The sequence below is a fragment of the Saccopteryx leptura genome, chromosome 1 (assembly GCF_036850995.1).
Source record: "Saccopteryx leptura isolate mSacLep1 chromosome 1, mSacLep1_pri_phased_curated, whole genome shotgun sequence".
NCBI lineage: Eukaryota > Metazoa > Chordata > Mammalia > Chiroptera > Emballonuridae > Saccopteryx > Saccopteryx leptura.
The window spans coordinates 360,608,612-360,630,119 of record NC_089503.1 but is presented as its reverse complement, the minus strand read 5'-3'; the positions used below and the strand labels follow the sequence as shown (position 1 = coordinate 360,630,119).

The 21,508-nt window shown below is 44.0% G+C and overlaps 1 protein-coding gene and 1 non-coding gene across 2 annotated transcripts in view; both read right to left on the bottom strand.

Moving 5' to 3' along the window:
* Positions 1 to 21,508, bottom strand: part of EYS (eyes shut homolog) — a 1,965,296-nt gene that overhangs the window by 46,097 nt on the left and 1,897,691 nt on the right. The window contains 2 exon segments of the mRNA XM_066360293.1: positions 1,502 to 1,646; positions 2,474 to 2,640. Coding sequence (XP_066216390.1) covers positions 1,502 to 1,646; positions 2,474 to 2,640 — 312 coding nt within the window.
* LOC136390019 (U1 spliceosomal RNA) lies at positions 6,215 to 6,374 on the bottom strand. The gene has a single exon (XR_010748548.1). It is a non-coding gene; the product is annotated as a U1 spliceosomal RNA (small nuclear RNA).

Here is a 21,508-nt window from a genome sequence, read left to right as displayed (position 1 = left end):
CTTGGTGCTATGGAATAGTAGGCTGCAGTCTGTCACTCATCTTTTATATCAAGTATGTTCCAAAATTGGATGTAATTTCAATTTTTACTGTGACTCCATGAGGTCTACACTACTTACCCTATATTCAAATGTACCTTATGTAAAAATATCATTCATGTTCTCCTTTTGCCCCACAGAATTTATCACCTTATACCACTACATAATTTCCTTCTTTCTTTATTTTTTTGTGACAGAGACAGAACCAGAGAGAGGGACAGACAGGGACAGGCAGAGAGGAAGGGAGCGAAATGAGAATCATCAATTCTTCGTTGTGGCACCTTAGTTGTTCATTGATTGCTTTCTCATATGTGCCTTGGCCATGGGGCTATAGCAGACTGAGTGACCCCTTGCTCAAGCTGGTGAGCCTTGCTCAAACCTCATGAACCCATGCTCAAGCCGGCGACTTTAGGGTTTCGAACCTGGGTCCTCCACGTCCCAATCTGATGCTCCATCCCCTGTGCCACCGCCTAGTCAGACTTCCTTATTTCTTATATTTAGTGTTTATTGTCTCTTCCTTCCTTTGACCAACTCGAATGCAAACTCACGAGTGTAGGAATCTTTCTCCTTCCTTCCTTCCTTCCTTCCTTCCTTCCTTCCTTCCTTCCTTCCTTCCTTCCTTCCTTCCTTCCTTCCTTCCCTCCCTCCCTCCCTCCCTCCCTCCCTCCCTCCCTCCTTCCCTCTTTCTTTCTTCTCTTTTCTTTTCTTTTCTTTTCTTTTCTTTTCTTTCTTTCTCTTTCTCTTTCTCTTTCTCTTTCTCTTTCTCTTTCTCTTTCTCTTTCTCTTTCTCTTTCTCTTCCTTTCCTTTCCTTCCCTTCCCTTCCCTTCCCTTCCTTTCCCTTCCCTTCCTTTCCCTTTCCCTTTCCTTTCCGGTGAGAGGAGGGGAGGCAGAGAGATGGGCTACTGCATTTGTCCCAACTGGGATCCACCTGACAAACACGCGAGGGGGCGTTGCTCTGCCTGTCTGGGGCTGTTGCTCCATTGCTCAGCAACAGAGTCCTTTTTTTTAGCGCATGAGGCAGAGGTCACCAGAGCCATCCTCAGAGCCTGAGGCCTACTCACTTGAACCAATTGAGCCATGGCTGTGGGAGAGGAAGAGAGAGAGAGAGAACGAGAGAGAGAGAGAGAGAGAGAAGAGTGGAGGAGCAGATGGACACTTCTCCTGTGTGCCCTGACTGGGAATTAAACACGGGTCATTCACACAATGGGCTGCTCTACCACTGAGCCAATTGGCCAGGGCTGTTCTTTGTTTTGTTTTTTCATTGAAATATCCTAAGCACCTAGCACATAGACAGTAAGGGATTAATAAGAATAAAAGCTTTCTATAAAAATCAAACTTTAATCAAGCTCAATTAGAAAGCAATCTACACTGCTGGTTTTGGCACTAGAAATATACTCTTTAATTTTTTTTCTTTTTTCAAATTATGAAACAGGTAGGTAAAGTTAAAAGTCTTCCATGCCTTACCTTGAAAGCCGTTTTTAAAATCAGCCCCATTTGGCAGGAGATCTGGAGTGTACTCGTTGTAGCCACCCACATAAAACTGACTGAAGACATTGAGACCAACCAATTTTCCTGGGGAGATGATGGATTTATTTTTATGATCATCTACCTTCAAAAAGGAAAAAAAGATCAAAACCTATTACAAAAGAAATTAATTCCTCAGGGTGAACTGTTAAGATACTCTTTTTATTTCCCATTAACTTGGCATGAAAAATTTACAAAGACCTAAATTTTAAAGAAATAAAAAACACTTCACCACTCAATTCCTGCTTCTCTGCTGGTGTCTGTTACCATGGATATATTAATATAGCAGCCATTGTTTTGCATTCCAATCAAAATCTCAGTTCTTCAGAGATTTAGGAGCCGGCATCCTGCTGGTCCTTCTCCATCTAGCCTTGTCTCCCTCACGCATTCTCAGTAGAATGACCAGAGTCATTCATTCAAATATGGAAATCCACCATGGTACCCGATTTCCCCCTTCTTAAATTTCTCAGTCGTTCTCCATAACTCCCTGGGATAAAAATCTAAACTTCCTAGCATGACACTGAAGTCCTTTTATGGACCCTGTCTACCTCTAACCACATCTCTTGCTTCCCTCCCCTGAAAGCTACACTGAACTGCCTGCATTTTTTAAGCCCACACTAACCATTCTTCTTTTTCCGAACTCCTAGTTATTTGAAATTAGGCTCACGCAGCACGTGGGGAAGCATGTCCTCATGCTTTCTCTCACCTTATTTATGTCAGTCACCCCCTCCCCCCCAATTTACTTCCTCACCACTTAATTACAAGCCTTCCTGTAGTCCTCGCCCTGGAGCACTGGTCTGTGCACTTCGTGAGGGCAGGCGGTGTGGCCTGTCGCCTCCGAACCGCAGCACAGATCCCGCCGAGCAGGAGCACGGGCAAGTCTGGGGGACGGGCGCAAGGATGACTCCTTACCTTCAGCCAGCCCATCTGGAAGAACCTCCCCAGATGGATCGTATGGATCCCGAGGCTCAGATCAAGAGGATCGCTGCTGATACTTGCTACGCCAGATCCCAGGTTGTAAATGTACATCACGCGCCCATCACGCAAGCCCAGCGCCAGGAAGTCATCACCATCCAGCCCTGAAACGAGGAGATGCACGCGCCTGCGCACAGGGAAGACTCGCAGGCTCCAGGCTCCATGCCGCTTCATGTATCTTACTGCCTGCTCTGAGTGACAGGGCATGCAGGCGTGTGTGTGTGTGTGTGTGTGTGTGTGTGTGTGTGTGTGTGTGTGTGTGTGTGTGTGTGTGTGTGTGTGTGTGTGATGGAGCACCATTATTTACACCCACAGAAACTGAGCACTAAGAGGTTTTTTGTTTTTGAAGCTATGAGTGTTCTGGTCAACCCAGGGAAACAATGAATACCTAAAAACTTGGAATTAAAAGCTCTTTTGTTGTTGTTGTTTGGATGAAGTTCACTGTGTACTTTACCATAGTGGTCCCCAACCCCTGGTCCGTGGACCTGTACTGGTCCGTGGGCCATTTGGTACCGGTCTTTAGAGAAAGAATAAATAACTTACATTATTTCTGTTTTATTTATATTTAAGTCTGAACAATGTTTTATTTTTAAAAAATGACCAGATTCCCTCTGTTACATCCATCTAAGACTCACTCTTGACTCTTGTCTCGTAAGTTCGACAATTATGTTTACCACAGTTTTTATGCCGGTCGCATAATTTTATTTTGTGCATTTTTCCATCCCACCCTAAAGGCCGCTCCGTGAAAATATTTTCTGACATTAAACCGGTCTGTGGCCCAAAAATGGTTGAGGACCACTGCTTTACCATATGTGGGGCTTCACAGTGGATTAAGAGCGCTCGGCTAGTTAACGAGATTCAAACGATTGAGTAAATCCCGCATCAGCTCTGACGTTCTCTGCATGGTTTGAGAAGGGTATAAAGAAGCCCTGCCTGTATAGTTGCTCCAGGCATGTCACCTCTGTTCTATCACAAAAGCTCTTGACCAAGTCACTCTGACTACTGAGAGGTGGGCTGTTTCTATGCTCCCTCTTCTCTCCCTCCCTCCGTGAGTCCAGGGCCACCAAGCTGTCCCAGTGGGTGGTAGTGCCCTGGGACCGCAGCACACGGCTGATGGAGACCCATATGAAAAGGGCGGATGACTGGGAGAGAGACAGCATCAAACACGAGGGGAAGGTCCTGGCAGTCGTTTCGGTGGTATTAGGTTAATGGTGTCAGACCTGGCAGGCGGGCAGAACACACCAAGGTCAAGGCTGAGCTTCTAGAGCTAGATGGAGGTAAAAGTTCTATCGATAGGGAGGAGAGATCCAACATCCTCAACCAGTTTCTGAGAGGTGGGTTTGTGGGTCTTTTTACTGAGCCTTGCAGGTAGGAAATTGAGGCAAGGTCTTCTGCTTGAAAGAAGAATGTAAGGACCCTATAGAAGTAAAAGATTTAATCACAGGGCAAAAAGCAAGAATGAGTTCTTGAACATGGACAAAATTTGTTATCAGTATGTACAGCCTCCCCCTCCCGCACTTCTAAGGGTGATGTCTTGTCTGCTCCTTTGGCTTCTGCTGTTAGTCTGATCAAGGTAAAGGGGAGAAACATCTGCTGAGATGGGGTTTCCAGGGAGTGTAGGGAGGTGGGCTTCCAAAGACCCTGGAAAGCAGAAGACAGAATTATCAGTTAGAAATGCTTGAACTCTGCCTCTGTTTTTTTTTTAATGGCTCTGCCATGGGCCCTGAGCTGGGTTATTTTTAGATGCTCCTTTCATGATTCTAATATATAGCATGGGCTGAGAACCACTGTGTTAAATGCCAAGTGACCAGTGACTAAGCACATTGGGAACTTATAGCAAATCTCTCTCTCTGGTGGTTTCTTCCCACCTGCAATGCCGCAGCAGGTTAGCTGGGTTGTATATTTAAAATGCAAAGAACTCCCAGGAGGCAACATAGGTTCAGGAAAGCTGTTAGGCAGAAAGCAGAAAAACCATTACGGAGGAAGATCGGAGACAGTCTCTCAGGCAGCTGTTGAATATAGAAGTCCTGTGGAGAGAGAGCTAGAGGAGAATTATAAGTGATTTTTTTCTGTGCATTGTGCATGGGGGATCATTTTGAGAAATTCTAGTGGGCGTCTAGATCATCTTTCTAATTGGCTAGGATGGTGGGAATGGAGATAGAATGCCCACTGAACTGTAAGGTGGTGGGAAGCAGGTTTATCTGAGCCATCCCTTCTTTCCTATCTATCTCGTTGCCATTCCTTCTTCCTTGTTATTGACAGCCTATTTCATGAAGGGACATTATTCTCAAGGGTCTCACTGCCTGGTTGGGTAGACACAGGAGGTTTGACTCCAGTGCAGTGGGGAGAGGAGGAGAAGCAGGAGAGGGGAGCAGGCATTAAGACAGGGTGGGGAATAGTGTTAGGAAATTGAAAAGGAGTGAACTTTAAGTTGGTTTCTTAGCTAACTCATATGCCATAGAGCAAACAAGAATTTGATAGGTGAGGAATGGGGAAGGACTGGAGAGGGCTGTTTAAAGCGGAGGGAAAGGCTCTGCAAAGACCCAGTAGAAGCAGAACAGCTGTGTGTGCAGAACAGCTGTGTGTACAGAACAGCCGAGCGCTGGGCCCAGTTGCCGTCTAGTGCCTTTAGATATGGCAGGAAGAGCTATATCTTTAAGGGCCTAACATACGACAAAAAAGGATTTAATTATTTTGCTTGGTACTCTCAGGAGCCATGAAAGGGTTTTGAAAAAGAGACTTATATTAGGTCTGGAGTTTAGAAGAATCTCATAACAATGACAAGGGGAGACATGAAGGCAGAGAAAGAGTCTCATTGGCAGGTCAGGTCAGGTCATTCAAATGACTCAGGAGAGGAAAGGATAAGGTTTCAATAAATGAAGACACTGACAGAGGGGACAGAGAAAAGAGGAGGCATTTGTGTGTGATCTGCAAGGAAAATCTGAAAGAACAGATCAATTTGGAATGAAGAGTTGAGGAAGAAGTTGAAAGTGGTTCTGAAGAAGCTGGTGGCGAGTGGCTGAGACTGGGCGGGGCTGGGCCAGGCAGCCTGACTCCTGCCTGCAGAGCCTGTGCCCTCAACCACGTGTTCAGCCCAGAAAAGGGAGCTCGTGTCTGATGGCGCTGTGGCACCTCCCACCACCAGCTCCCTTGAATCTCCCCTCTGAGGAGTAAGGGGGACAATAATCTCTCCTAAGAATTTTCTGAGGATTCAGTGATATTCAATGTTAAATATCAGCATAGTGCCGACCTAGCTCATATTAGGTACTCCATTAATGCATGTTTTATTCTTTTCCTTTCTGCTATGGCCTGACCTCTGCCTTTGTGAGTCGTACTTTCTTCTCCTGCTTTAGAAATACAAAGCCTGGTCCCTATGCTGGAGCACACATCTGCTCCCAGTTAATGTTTGGAGTAGAACATTTCTTTCTTTCTTTCTTTCTTTCTTTCTTTCTTTCTTTCTTTCTTTCTTTCTTTCTTTCTTTCTTTCTTTCTTTTCTCTCTCTCTCTCTCTCTCTTTCTTTCTTACTCCTTCTTTTCTTCCCTCCCTCTCTCCTTCCTTCTCTCCCTCCCTCCCTCTCTCCCTCCCTCCCTCCCTCCCTCCCTCCTTCCTTCCTTCCTTCCTTCCTTCCTTCCTTCCTTCCTTCCTTCCTTCCTTTTTTCCTTGCTTTCCTTTCCTTCTGTCTGTGTGAACACAGTCCCCCATGTGTACAAATTATACAGTCAAATTTTTCACATTTGGGGAAATCACAGGGGTCAGCACACCCAGAGTGCAATGGATAAGCCTCACCCTAGGAAAACCACCTTCATGATCATGGTACCTCCCTTGCCAGGTAAGTATTCTCTTTGTTTTTCCCTTTTTTTATGTGTGTGTATTTTTTCTGAAGTGAGGAGGAGGGAGGCAGAGAGATAAATTCCTGCATGCGCCTGACTGGGATCCACCCAGCATGCCCACTAGGGGGCGATGCTCTGCTCATCTGGGCTATTGCTCCGTTGCAACCAGAGCCATTCTAGCACCTGAGGCAGAGGCCATGGAGCCATCCTCAGCACCTGGGCCAATTTTGCTCCAATGGAGCCTTGGCTGTGGGAGGGGAAGAGAGATAGAGAGAAAGGAGGGGGGAGGGGAAGGGTGGAGAAGCAGATAGGCACTTCTCTGTGCCCTGGCTAGGAATTGAACCCGGGACTTCCACACACCGGGCCGACACTCTACCACTGAGCCAAACTGCCAGGGCTGTTTTTTCTTAAATCTATGAATTTGCTTGCTCCAGTATATTACTCTAACCCAACTAAAAAAATTTCGAGGATCAACCATGAAGGTCAAGTAAAATGATCTTGAAGTTGCAGTTTGTTACCATCCATTTATATGGATGGTCACTAATCCTGTAATGGGAATTTCATGGCTTAACATAATATAAGCAATGCCATACTTCAAATAACCACCAACACTATGGACTAACTTCATTCTTAAATTCAGTGTTTTATTAGAATGCTATTTTTTGAGTAACCTTAAGAAATAAATGGGCAATTTGTACTTTTACATTGTTAATTTACAAAGCAACAGATAATATTCAACATTTATATTATATAAATAAATTTGTAGTGATTGACACAGTTTTTATTTTAATGAAAAGAATTATAATTAAGCTTATTTGGCATGCACAGCATAAACCCACAGTGACTTATTGAAACCAGGCTTACGAAAAATATTTTTAGAAAAAGCAAAGGATACTTGTTGGATATTACTCAGCGCTGATGCTAGGAGGACAGGTTTAGACAGATTATGCTGTGTAAACAGTAAATGGGGAAAAAGGAAACAATAGGAAATGACTTTAGATAAACAGCAGATAAGAGTAATGAGACCTATGAAGTGAATAAAATCTTCCAGAATGTACAGAAAAACAAAAAAACTTGGTCTCCCTTTGACTAGAAAAAAGAAGTCATAACTCAATTTCACTGCATTGTGGTGGGCCATGTGTATCATTTTAACAACTGATAATGTTGGTTAGGGGTGATTTGTGGTGGAAGATGAGACACAGTGGTCAGAATAGCTTCTGGCCTCATAACAAACAGAGAACAGTGCTTAGCAACAAAAGCAAGATCTTAGTCTGACTGGTGGCAATGATAATGATGATTGAAAATGGTGGTGATAAGCAATGGGAAGGATGCTGCCATGAACATTCTGGAAGGGACTTAGACATGGAAGAGATTTAGACAAAGTGTTGACAGGCCCTTCTACGCTGTCTCAGATGGTTCTTAGAATTGTGTGACGCAGTAGAGGTAGGTGATGGTGATGGTAATAGATCCTAAATACATACTGTTGGGCAGATAAAATATATTATGCTCACTTTGTTAAAGATGGCGCTGCCCACATGGAGGCCCGTCGCCAAGATGATATTAATGTGTGTTGGGGGCGGGCTGTAGGCAGGCAGGATCCTTGTAGCCTGGGGCTTGGTTTTAGGACTAAGCCTTTCCCACCCTTTTTGATGTGGGGTGATACAATTCCATCATGCCCCGGATAAGTGACTTTGTATTAGAGACTTCCCTATTTTGTATATTGTATTAAAGTTTTCGATTTCTACACTATAAAGTAGGAGCAGAACGGGAGCTTGCTCTCTCAGTTCCTGAGATTAGCATTAGAGGAGAGAGCAGAGAGGAGAGCAGAGAGAGGCCACGTGGAGGAGGCCAGGAGAAGCAGCCAAGATGGCAGAGTGCTAAAGGAAAAGCCAGTTTGTGCAGAGTTTGTGCAGGGAGAAGGAAGGAGATGGGAAACAGAGGTGAATAAGTCTGGTAAGCTAGAAACCTTTGATTCTAGGAAAGTCGGATAAGTCAGTAGCTTTGTGAGCACTGAATGTGAGTGTGTTTTGGAGCCCAGTGTATGTTTTTACTTGCCCACCGGGTGCAAGCTAGGATTAAAGATGATGGCCCACCAGTTTTTGGCTCCGTTGTTTCTTTACCGACTGTCTGAATCCAATGCAAACCTGCATGTGAGTGGCCACAATGGCGGCTCCTGGCTTAACACATACTTACTTAGAAATGTTTACTAGACTTTTTGTTTGTTCGTGGTTTGTTTTTAAACCTATAGGTTTTACTATTTATATCAGTGGTTCTCCAACCTGGCCTGACCTTGTCAGTATTGTCTCTTACTTAATTGGCAAATGTGGACAAAAAAGAAATCTATTATACAGGAGTGAGGAATGGTATCAAAGGTTTCAGATAGCAAGCCCAGGAGAACTCATATAGGCGGAAAAAAAGAGAAACAGAACAGAGAAAAGATTGGCAGAATGGTGAGCAACCTGGTCAACTTATGGTAATTGTAGTGGAGTTCATATAAAAAAATAAATCAAGCATAAGTCTGTAGAAGTGGTCTAATTAGCTTTACCTTGAAGGAAGGCCCTGTATGGCCAGTAGTTGTGGCCAGCATCACAGCTGCCTGGCCCATGCAGTTTCACATTGGATTCGGACAGACGGTAATGAAACAATGGAGCCAAGAACTGGTGGGCCATTAGCTTTAATCCTAGCTTGTACCTGGCGGGCAAGAAATACACACACTGGGCTCCAAAACCCACTCATTCAGGGCTCACAAAGATACTGACTTATCTGAGTTTCTAGAATCAAAGTTTCTACCTCACCAGCCTTATTCACCTCTGTTCCCCATTTCCTTCTCTCTGCACAAACTGGCTTTTCCTTCAGGATTCCTCCATCTTGGCTACTTCTCCTGGCCTCCTCCACATGGCCTTTATCTGCTCCCCTCTCTGCTCTCTCCTCTAATGCTAATCTCAGGAACCAAGAGAGAGCAAGCTCCTGGTCTGCCCCACTTTATAGTGTAGAAATCAAAACCTTTAATCCAATATACAAACAAGGAAATCTCTGATACAAAGTCACTTATTTGAGGCATAATGGGATTCCTTATGAAAGTACACCACCCACATCAAAAAGGGTGGAAAAGGCTTAGTCTTAAAACTAAACCTTAGGCTATAAGGATCCTGCCTGCCCACAGCCCGCCCTCAACACACATTAATATAATCATGCCCATCCCAAGCAAGAAGGGCAACCAATACCATCACCTGGGCGACGGCCTTCACGTGGGCAGCGCCATCTTTAACAAAGTGAGCATAATATATTTTATCTGCCCAACAGGCCCGAAGAAGAGTCGTTAGTGCTTTGAGCCATGGATTCCTAACAAAGATTGCAAAAGGAGGAATAAGACTCAGTATAAAAAAATTAACTCAAGCCTGAGCATTAGACAGAATTTCTGGTATACCTGTGCACTGATTCTGTTCAATCACTATATGTTGTAAACCATGAAGCTGCACACGCATGTGCCCTCACTTGGTGTACTTGGAAGGACACCTCAGAAATCAGAATCACTAGGCTGGGAAGGGCAGATGATCACTCTCAGGAGTGTGATCTCAGGATCACACTCAGGGTTCAGGCCAACCGGTTCATGCTGAACCTCGGATTGTTCTGAGGGAGCATTTTGGGAGTCTACAACAGTTACGGTATATAACTCAATTTATTAGTAGAGAAAGAGTGAATGTGACTTGTTATTATTTCTTCAAACTATTCTTCCAATATGGTAAAATGGTATTATGTGCTACATCTAATTTACTTATCTAAAAATAGACTTGCAACCGAGGTAAGCAGAGTCCCAGGTACCACAAGGACATGAGTGTTTAATCTTGGCCTTTGTGTTTGTAAAGCCAGTAGCCATGGCCACCATCACAGCCACCTGGCCCATGCAGGTTCGCATTAGATTTGGACAGATGGTGATGAAACAACAGAGCCAAGAACTGGTGGGCCATTACCTTTATCCTAGCTTGTACCAGGCAGGCAAGAAATACACACAGTGGGAAAACACTTCCCTTTCCATTCAGGGCTCCCAAAGCCACTGACTTATCTGAGTTTCCTAGGATCAAAGGTTTCTACCTCACCAGCCTTATTCACCTCTGTTCCTCATCTCCTTCTCTCTGCACAAACTGGCTTCTCCTTCAGCACTCCACCATCTTGGCTGCTTCTCCTCTACTCCACGTGGCCTTTCTCTACCCTCCTTTCTAATGGTAATCTCAGGAACTGAGAGAGAGCAGGCTCCTGGTCTGCCTATTTTATAGTGCAGAAATCAAAACCTTTAATCCAATATACAAACAAAGAAGTCTCTGATACAAAGTCACTGTTGGGCAGATAAAATATATTATGCTCACTTTGTTAAAGATAGCACTGCCACCTGACCAGGCAGTGGCTCAGTGGATAGAACATAGGACTGGGATGCGGAAGACCCAGGTTCGAGACCCCGAGGTCGCCAGCTTGAGCGTGGGCTCATCTGGTTTGAGCAAAAGCTCACCAACTTGAGCCCAAGGACACTGGCTCGAGCAAGGGGTTACTCAGTCTGCTGGAAGCCCGGGGTCAAGGCACATATGAGAAAGCAATCAATGAACAACTAAGGTGTTGCAATGCGCAATGAAAAACTAATGATTGATGCTTCTCATCTCTCCATTCCTGTCTGTCTGTCCCTGTCTATCCCTCTCTCTGACTCTCTCTCTCTCTGTCTCTGTAAAAACAAAAAAAAAAGATAGCACTGCCCACATGGAAGCCTGTCGCCCAGGTGATATTAACATGTGTTGGGGGCCGGCTATGGGCAGGCAGGATCCTTGTAGCCTGGGGCTTGGTTTTAGGACTAAGTTTTTCCCATCCTTTTTGATGTGGGGTGGTACAATCCCATCAGGCCTCAGATAAGTGACTTTGTATTAGAGACCTCCCTATTTTGTATATTGGATTAAAGGTTTGGATTTCTACACTATAAAATGGGGGCAGACCAGGAACTTGCTCTCTTGGTTCCTGAGATTAGCATTAGAGAGCAGAGAAAGGCCACATGGAGGAGGCCAGGAGAAACAGCCAAGATGGCAGAGTGCTGAAGGAAAAGTCAGTTTGTGTAGAGTTTGTGCAGGGAAAAGGAAGGAGATGAGGAACAGAGGTGAATAAGTCTGATGAGCTAGAAACCTTTGATTCTAGGAAACTCGGGTAAGTCAGTAGCTTTGTGAGCACTGAATGTGAGTGGGTTTTGGAGCCCAGTGTGTGTTTTTACTTGCCCGCCGGGTGCAAGCTAGGATTAAAGATGATGGCCCACCGGTTTTTGGCTCTGTTGTTTCTTTACTGACTATCCGAATCCAATGTGAACCTGCATGGGCCAGGCTGCTATGATGGTGGCCGTGGCTACTGGCTTTACAGTCACTTAGGGTGAGAAAGGCTTAGTCTTAAAACTAAGCCTTAGGGTATAACGACCCTACCTGCTTACAGCCTGTCCCCCACACCCAATGCAAACTATAAGCGAGCAAACATATATATCATATTTACAAAGTTATTTGACCAACAGTGTTAATGTAATTTCTGGCCACTTACTTCCTCATGTTTCTTTCTTTTGAAAAATATGGTAATTAAAATATGAACACTTCACAAAGTTGTCTCTAGCAATGTTAGTGTTTTAAAAGATCTTTTCAAATGGAATCAGTAATTCTTTGGTAAGTGGATTTTCCCTCTCTCCTCCTCCTTTCCTGTCCTGAGTTAAAGCAAAGACATGAGAAGAACCATGGGGATGATGCTGGGACTCTTCACCCAATGAACCTGCTTGCTGAATGGCTCCTGATTACTGGAGGGAGTTCCCCTCTGAAAGAACCATTTTTTGTGTGTGTGCAGACACACGTCATGGGGACATTTGGGTATAGTTCCAGGGTCTGTAAACCTTTTAGATTTCTGAATGAGAGAAACTACCACTCTATCAAATATTCTTGGCATTGTGGTACGATGCTGCTGACATAGAGACACTAACATAAACTTTCCTGAGTTCTAGTTGACTGTTTATGACTCATGGCTTTGAGAGGGTATATTCATTTTTAGAAAGAAAGCTAAATTAATATGAATAAAGAGTTAGATAAATGTGAATGATTTTAGAAAAATGATGGGAGTAGTTTGTGGAATTAATATCAAAGCAAAGGAAAAATATATGTAAGTTGATATGTGAGAAATAAACCCCCCCCCCAAATGGAATCTCACCTATATATATATATATATTTTTTGTATTTTTCCGAAGATGGAAACAGGGAGGCAATCAGACAGACTCCCACATGCGCCCGACCAGGATCCACCCGGCACGCCCACCAGGGGACGATGCTCTGCCCATCCGGGGGGATGCTCTGCCCCTCTGGGGCGTCGCTCTGTCGCGACCAGAGCCACTCTAGCACCTGGGGCAGAAGCCAAGGAGCCATCCCCAGCGCCCAGGCCATCTTTTGCTCCAATGGAGCCTCGGCTGCAGGAGGGGAAGAGAGAGACAGAGAGGAAGGAGAGGGGGAGGGGTGGAGAAGCAGATGGGCGCCTCTCCTGTGTGCCCTGGCCAGGAATCGAACCTGGGACTCCTGCACGCCAGGCCAACGCTCTACCACTGAACCAACCGGCCAGGGCTGAATCTCACCTATTAGAACAGTACATATTGAGTTAGAGTTCTAGACACTTGAGCCACTTTTACTCCACATTCAGTGACAGTGTCTGTTTTAGTGGGTGCTAAACTAAAATTAAGATGCCTGACGATTTTGAATGAACTCTGAAGGAGCATACAGTCTCTGTTTATTCTAAGATCTGTACAGTTTCTAATCCCAGTGGCCAACTTTCAGCTTCCTGTTCTGTTGATGTGACCATTAAACCATGGCTACTCCAGAGCTTTGAAAGAGTCAGAACCATACACAACCGCGTCTATGATGTTTTTTCATTTGCCATGTGTACAATGGAGACCATACAGTGCCTACTTCAGGGATTAAATTATTGAAATGTAGGCACTGTCAACTGGCTACTGTTTGTGGCCAAATCAAGGTGGCGCTGTGACTTTGGCTGCGCCAGTGAACAGACCATGGGGTGAGGGTGATAGCAACAATTACAACGCTGTGCTCAGAGCACACGGAAATGCGATAAAATCGGGTTCCTGGCACTCACGTGGCTCACATTTTTCTATCTCTTGAACAAAAGGATCTGAGACCAGAAAAAGTGGAAAGTCTGGCTTTCTCTTGCTGTCTGCTGTCAGAGATAAGACCATGAAAACAAGGAATGTAAGCACCAGTTTATGGGTAAAATTGAATTTTCTCAAGCTGGAACCATATGTGCTATTGGAAAAAGATAGAGAATAGTGAAAATGTGGGCTGTAGTTGATTGATTTGCACTTGGTCCCTCATCTTTTTCTTGTCCTCTGGATGTTTTTCTATGACATCAAGGTTACCCGTATTTGAACTATGCTTAAATGAACATTCCCTGCTCATGGAATTTAAAAATATGACATATTTTTGTCATTTTTAATGTTGTTTGAGCACTGGCTAAATGTCTGACAATTTTCATACATTTCTCAGTCAGTAAAGTGAATTAGTTGAACTTTTTGACAATCGTAAGAACTCAAATTATTTAATAACTTAGGCAGCTTTGATGTCACAGTCAAAAGACATTTAATTTCATGAAAACTAAGAGTTGATAGTTTGAGGTTGTCAGGAAGAAATTCCCATGATTGCTAGTCACTCTGCTGTGATTACAGAAGAAAAGAAGGAACGTTTTTCTGTTGTAAAAAAATTGAATATGAGCACCCACTGTCAGTTATGTTTATGAAATGCGTCAGCACTGTGAAATTGGGAGACGGGGTGGATTAGGGAACTGGCTGCAGCCTGCTCTCCCATTCACCAGGGCTCCTCCTCCTGCCCGCTCTGTGCCCGGGCTGAGCCGATGGTTTGTGTGACGCTCCACGCTTCATTTTTCCTTTTCTGTACTGTAGATGACATTCATTTCATTTTCTCCCCCACAGAAAAGCACCAAGCTATATTTATGCACTCTTATTTCTGGTATAGTTAACGAAGGACTTGAAGTAAACAAATTACACTGCTCACAAAAATTAGGGGATATTTCAAAATGAATATGAAAGTGGAGATACTCCAGTACTCTCAGCCTTTGTACAGTGCATTTTCACCGATGAAATAAAAGTTGGTTTTGCATCTCATTTGCATAATAAAACAACTTTCTTTGACTTGTTGTTTCTTTTCTGATGTTCTTATTTAATAAAAAAAATGAAATGCTTCTATTTTTAAATCATTTCATATTCATTTTAAAATATCCCCTAATTTTTGTGAGAGTATATTTGGCATGAAATACGGGTAATCCTTCCTAATTACCACAGCATAGAAGACCTACATGCCGGGGACTGACAGAAAGTTATGCACATATGGTGCTTAGGCACATAGATAAAATATCCAGGAAGTTACTGTTCTGTTTTTTGTTTTTTTTCTAAAATAGTCTATTACGGCATTGTACCTTTAATAAGGCTAATGTTGAGATTTTAACTTACATTTCAGTGATGTGAACAGTGATACATGTCTCCCCTCCTTGCTTTATTTAGGTCCTGAATGCTTCACTACCACCAAATTAATCTATGTCTACACGGTATTATTAGCTACCAGGATAGCCTCTGTCTATAGAGAGTCTTTCCATTAGTGAAAGAATCAATACGCAGGTAATCATTGATTTCTCACCCAGTACTCACCATGTGAATGATGCAGTTGGGGATACAAAAGAAAACTGAAGTCATACTTCATCCAAAAAGAATGTCAGATCAATCTTGCTAAGGGACAAAACTAAAATGATAAAACTATTCTTCTTATTTTAATGTTTTTGATTTAGGAAAATGGTGACTTCACATGAATCAAAGCAGTGACTGTGAATGACAAAAACTATACAATTAGATACCAAAACAGAGGATGTAAATTACAAGTTCTGCACAGGCTTTGTGCAGATAGGACATAAAGAGACACGAATTGGCAGAGACCGCTCTGTGATGGGTCGTTTGGAAGGTGTGAACAGAATCGGAGCAGGCATTGCAGGCACAGGAAGCCGTGAAGGTGGAGTGGACGGGGTGACAGATCTCAGGCGGCGTAAACTGCTGTGAAACGGTTGGGTAGGGATTCGCCGGGCCTGGGCAGGGGGAGAATGGAACCGGCATGCGGACGGGCAGCCGCAGCACTGCTCACAGAGGACTGGTTGTAACAGATGGAAAGGATGAGAAACACGTGAAGGGGAACAATGCCCTGACTGTTCTAGCCGGGTGAGATTTCTACTTTCTGAATTTTATCTTTTCGATCACTCATGTACTTATTTTTATTCAGTGATGTCTATGTACATGTATGAGATGCTGTATGTATCAGACAGTTTCTGACCTCTGGGTTAGTATTGTTAATTCACGAAATTTTAAGTACATATGTTGTGCCTCCCTAAACTGATTGTAAGTTTTATTGTAATGGAGCCTAGAGTTGTTGGTATTAATTCTTTCAGAAACTGTAATGAATGTCTAGATGTGACAGCCATTGTTGATATAGAAAAGAGAAGCTATACTATTGTTCTCAAAGAGAGCCACACAGTTATATTAATAGTAAAGTATGATAATTGCTATCAGCAAACTGCGGTGAGATTCATTCTTAAATTTTTTTGGCAGTGTAAAAGACTTCAAGGAAGAATGGGTTTTTCAGCTGAAGCTTAAAGGGCAGAAGTGTTTTTGGAGGCACAAAGTGAAGTGTGGGCAGCTCCGGAAGGTGGAACAGCCAAACCACGGAAGTGGACACAGTGACATGACCCAGAATACCGACATGCACGAATCCTGCTGAGTGCAGAGTGGACGGAGGAAAAAGAGACTGTACAATGGGAAGGATAAACATCTATGTCATTATGAAAAGGCTCTTAGGTGGTATGTTATGATCAAGCATGTTGATTAAGCAAGAAATGTTTGGGCTTCCGTTGGCTCAGTGGTAGAGCGTCGGCCTGGCGTGCAGAAGTCCTGGGTTCAATTCCCGGCCAGGGCACACAGGAGAAGCGTCCATCTGCTTCTCCACTCCTCCCCCTCTCCTTCTTCTCTGTCTCTCTCTTCCCCTCCCGCAGCCAAAGGCTCCATTGGAGCAAAGATGGCCCGGGCGCTGGGGATGGCTCTTTGGCCTCTGCCCCAGGCGCTGAAGTGGCTCTGGTCGCAACAGAGCGCCCCCCCCCCCTGCCCCGCCAGGGGCAGAGCATCGCCCCCTGGTGGGCAGAGCCTCGCCCCTAGTGGCCGTTCCGGGTGGATCCCGGTCGGGCGCATGCGGGAGTCTGTCTGACTGTCTCTCCCCGTTTCCAGCTTCAGGAAAAAAAAAAAAAAAAAAAAAAAGAAATGTTTGGGCTTATATGTTAGATTCCCTATAGCAAAATGGAGAATAGAGGGGAAGAGGGACGTGACTGGGCAGAGGGACTAGAATGGAGGCTGTTGCAGAGAATGTGGGGCAATGAAGGGAGGAAAGAAGGGAGAAGGAGAAAATACAGAAAGTAATGGGATGGTAAAATGGACATTGCTGGCATTTGGTAGAGCATGAGGGATAAAAATGGAGAGAAGACAAGGCCCTTGTGTATCTTGGTCATAACTGTCTCTCCACCACCTTGAAGAATGTCTCATCTAGCATCCCAGTAGATATTTGTCAAATGAACAAAAGGGAGATAGATACCCAGGTGATTTGTAGGTTTCTGGCTGAAGTAGAATATTTATGCCAGTCCCAAAAGGGAGGATACTGGCAAGGATGATCACGTATTCATCTGTGAACTGCTGAACATACCGGTGATTTTTAGAAGAATAAACCACAAGACATAGATGATAAGGGTGTGGGGGGTAGGACAGGAAGAAGATATAATTAAGGAAATGCCAAATATGACTGCAGAAGCACAGGAAAAAGATTAGGTTAGGTTAAAATCACAAGTCAAGAGGGATATTTTCAAGCTAAAAATGTTTTAAAGGGTAATTTGTCCAGAGAGTTCAATGAGAATAAGGTCTGGAATAATCAGTGATCAGCTTAAGGAGACTCAGGGAAGAGTATAATTGGCGTTGCGGAATAAAGATCTGCTTTTTTTTATGCGGATGTGCCAGGAATTAGAGGTTGGCTTACATTTCAAGTTATTACATAAACTCTGTGGCTTTGTGCATCTTTTAGCCTAAGAGAGATAAAAGCAGCATATGAAATGGTAAAAATTTTGGCAGTAACAACCAGTATGCAGGTCAGAGATCGATGCTACTAAACAGTAAGAATAACACCTAACTGTGGAGCTACTACCACTGTTAAAAATAACTTGAGTTGGTCAGAGTTTCTCATGTAGAATAGATAATTTCAAGTTGTCTGGTTAATATTAATCATTATATATTTTAAAGAAATATGTATTTATTTAATTACCAACTTTATGCTATACAAATTGATGCATCATTCCTACATATTATATTATGGGCAACAATAATAAATATCTAATCCATCTCCATAGATGGTCTAATTTAGCTAGTCCCTAAAGTGTTTGAGAGGTTGCTCTTAAATATTAGTTGCATAAAAAGCACCCAAGGTACTTGATAAAATTCTACTATTTGACTCAAGAGAGCCTGGTATTTAGCATTTTAACAAGCACCCTCCTATGATTTTGTTACTGGCGTGAAGTCCTACTTGGAAAAGCATTGCCTTAAAAAGCAGTACAGTGTTACTTGCATTTTGAAGCTGGTGTTCTTTCTCCCTCAGGTGGTACAATTCGAAATTGCATGTTTTAGATTTCTCCTTTTCACTGATTAGAAAATAAGAGTTCCACAATTCATCTACCTGTTCAGCTAGACTTATTTAACTACACTATCAACCTACAAATCCCAAATGAAGAATGAACATTTATATCCATACATACAAATAATATGACTAGAGAAAACCAGAAATTGTCACATATAGAATTCCACAATTTGAAAAGGCTGTGGCTGAAACATTGCTTACTAATTGTTATTATTATTTATTTTATTTTATGTTTGAGAATTTTGAAGCAGCCTTTAGTAGAAGAGTACTGACAAGTTATTGGGTGGCCACGTTTTCATGGGTCAAGTGTTTGTGCTTTGTTTGGGTGCTCCGTCTGTGACTCGTTCAGGATTTAGAAAATATGTTTTCAAATAAGGACACCGTGTCTGTAATACTCATTTGAATTTTTTATTTGCTAGGTTTAAAATTTTTTTTTACTAATTGAGAGGCTGTAACTGATAAGCATATAATGAAAGAAGGGTGTGAGGATTAAAGAGTGAGGGGTAGGAATTCCTCTTCCTCTTCTTCTTCCCTCTGTGACTTCTGGCCATCATTCAACAGATTATCTATTAAAACCACCTGAGAAGCTTCATGCATGATATAGTGATAATTGGGACATCACTTCTACAAATGGGGAGCGATATCTAGCAAACAAAACCTGGCATAAAGGGCCCATGCCCTAAGTTTAGGGCAGGCTATCCAGGCTCAGGCCAAGGGGAGGTTGACCACGGGGCTGGGAGCAGAGTGGTCACCCAGAAGTGGCATCTGAGCTGGAACCTCTAGTGATGGCTACTTTTTAAGTACCTTTGTTCAACTGTGTTGCCAATTTACATATCATACAATGATCTGTTCTTTTTTTTGTGACAGAGACAGAGAGAGACGGAGAGAGGGACAGATAGGGACAGACAGACAGGAAGGGAGAGAGATGAGAAGCATCAATTCTTTGTGGCAGCACCTTACTTGTTCATTGATTGCTTTCTCATATGTGCCTTGATGGGGGGGGGGGAATACAACAGACTGAGTGACCCCTTGCTCAAGCCAGCGACCTTGGGCTTAAGCTGGTGAGCCTGCTCAAACCAGATGAGCCTGTGCTCAAGTTAGCGACCTGGAGGTCTCGAACCTGGGTCCTCTGCATCCCACTCTGACGCTCTATTCACTGCGCCACCGCCTGGTCAGGCTGCAATGATCTGTTCTTATTGTGGTTCTTTTATTCATCTATCCAGTACTGATTGCATGTCAGGCAGTGTGCCGAGTGCTGGCATATAAAGTGAGAGGGGACGACTTGGTCTGTGTCCACACGGTGCCTCCACTCTCCCAGAGCAGACAGACAAGAGACAACTATCTAAACATAGATTAAGGAATTATAAATCAAAGTAAGGGCTTGGAGGAAATAAATAAGCAGTTGAGGTGGAGAATAACTCGGATCAGGTGGGATATGATCCATTTTTGTGACGGTGGCTGAGGAGGCCTCCTGGAGAAAATGCAAATGGCGTGTTTATTGAGTTCAAGGCTATTTTAAGTGCTTTTCATGAGCTCTGTTAATCCTCACAACTCTACTAGAGAATGGACCATTATTATACCCATTTGACAGGTGAGGAAACTGAGGTGCAGAGACATTAAGTAACTTAACACATAATTTGTGAGTGGTGGAGACTGCATGTAAGTCTGCACTGCCAGGCCCCAGAGCCTGGTGGCCACTCCCTTTCAAGGCTGAGGGAAGAGCACGCATGAGCCTCTGGGCAGGGAAGCACTGGCTGACCTGGGCGCTAGAAGAAGACCTGTGGGAGAGGCTTGGGGCGGCGGGGTGGCCTGGCAGAGGTTAGAGACCGAGGCTGAGGCCCTATTTTTTTTTTGTATTTTTGTATTTTTCTGAAGCTGGAAACGGGGAGAGACAGTCAGACAGACTCCCGCCTGCGCCCAACCAGGATCCACCCGGCACGCCCATCAGGGGCCACGCTCTGCCCACCAGGGGGCGATGCTCTGCCCCTCCGGGGCATCGCTCTGCTGTGACCAGAGCCACTCTAGCGCCTGGGGCAGAGGCCAAGGAGCCATCCCCAGTGCCCAGGCCATCTTTGCTCCAATGGAGCCTTGGCTGCGGGAGGGGAAGAGAGAGACAGAGAGGAAGGAGGGGGGGGGGCTGAGGTGGAGAAGCAAATGGGCGCTTCTCCTATGTGCCCTGGCAGGGAATCAAACCCGGGTCCCCCTCACGCCAGGCTGACGCTCTACCGCTGAGCCAACCGGCCAGGGCCAGAGGCTGAGGCCCTTTGAGAACATGGTAAGGAGGTCTGGATTTTGTTTGGAGTACAGTGGATGGGCAAGCAGGTTTTAAGCAAGGCTTACACATAAGGAGATGCCTGTTAGAAAGCTGCAACTTGGAGAATGGATTGCAGGCAGGAAAGGCAGTAGGAAGATCAGGCAGGAGGAGGTCACGAGGTTTCAGCTGCTGAGATCAGAACAGATTTTGGAGGTAGAATAAATATCACTTCACGTGATGAAGTGTCACCATCCTCGCAGAGGGGGTGGGGCACTGGCACTTTATACTTTGCTGGGGGCGTGGGCTCCTGCGTTAATATGGAAACCAATGTTCAGTGTTAGGAAAGTCGCTGAGGGAGCTGAACAAGCAGGACGTTATACCCGGGGCACAACAGAACTATGCACGGTGGAGAGAAAGGTCTTTTTTCCAGTGAGATATGTTCATTTCATAGATGAGGACAGCACAGCTCAGAGAAGGTAAGTGATTAATTGCCTAACTAGTTAGTTGACAGCTTGGGCATAAAATGTATGTGCGTTTGCTTGATCCCACGCTTGCATAACTGGTTTCTACTTAAGACAGACAAATTTATCTTATAAGGTGATTTCCCACCAATTCTAGGGCACTGGAGTCCTTTGGTGGAGGCCGAATACAGTATTTCCCCATGTATAAGATGCACATTTTTCCAAAAAATTTGGGGGGTCTAAAAACTGGGTGCGTCTTATACAGTGGTTATAGATTTTTTTACTTCCATTTTCCACTTTTTTGCTCTTGTTTTTACGCTCATTGTTGAAGACAGTGATTCGTGGTCAGACACAGATGAGGACAAGCTAATGGGTGGGAGTTTTGACAGTGATGAGGAGTTGTATGCATTTTATGATGAATAAAACTTGAGTTCAATAACTTTATGTAATACATTTTTTTTCCCTCAAATTTTGGGTCCCTAAATTAAGGTGCATCTTATACATGGGGAAATACGGTACTTTCTCCATTTCTTACCCCTTTAATGTGAAACCGTTTTCTTTGATGGTAACCATTCCCATTTCACAAGACATACTAAAAGGCTGTTCCTATGGAGAATTTCCCTTCTTTCCTTATATGTGAAAC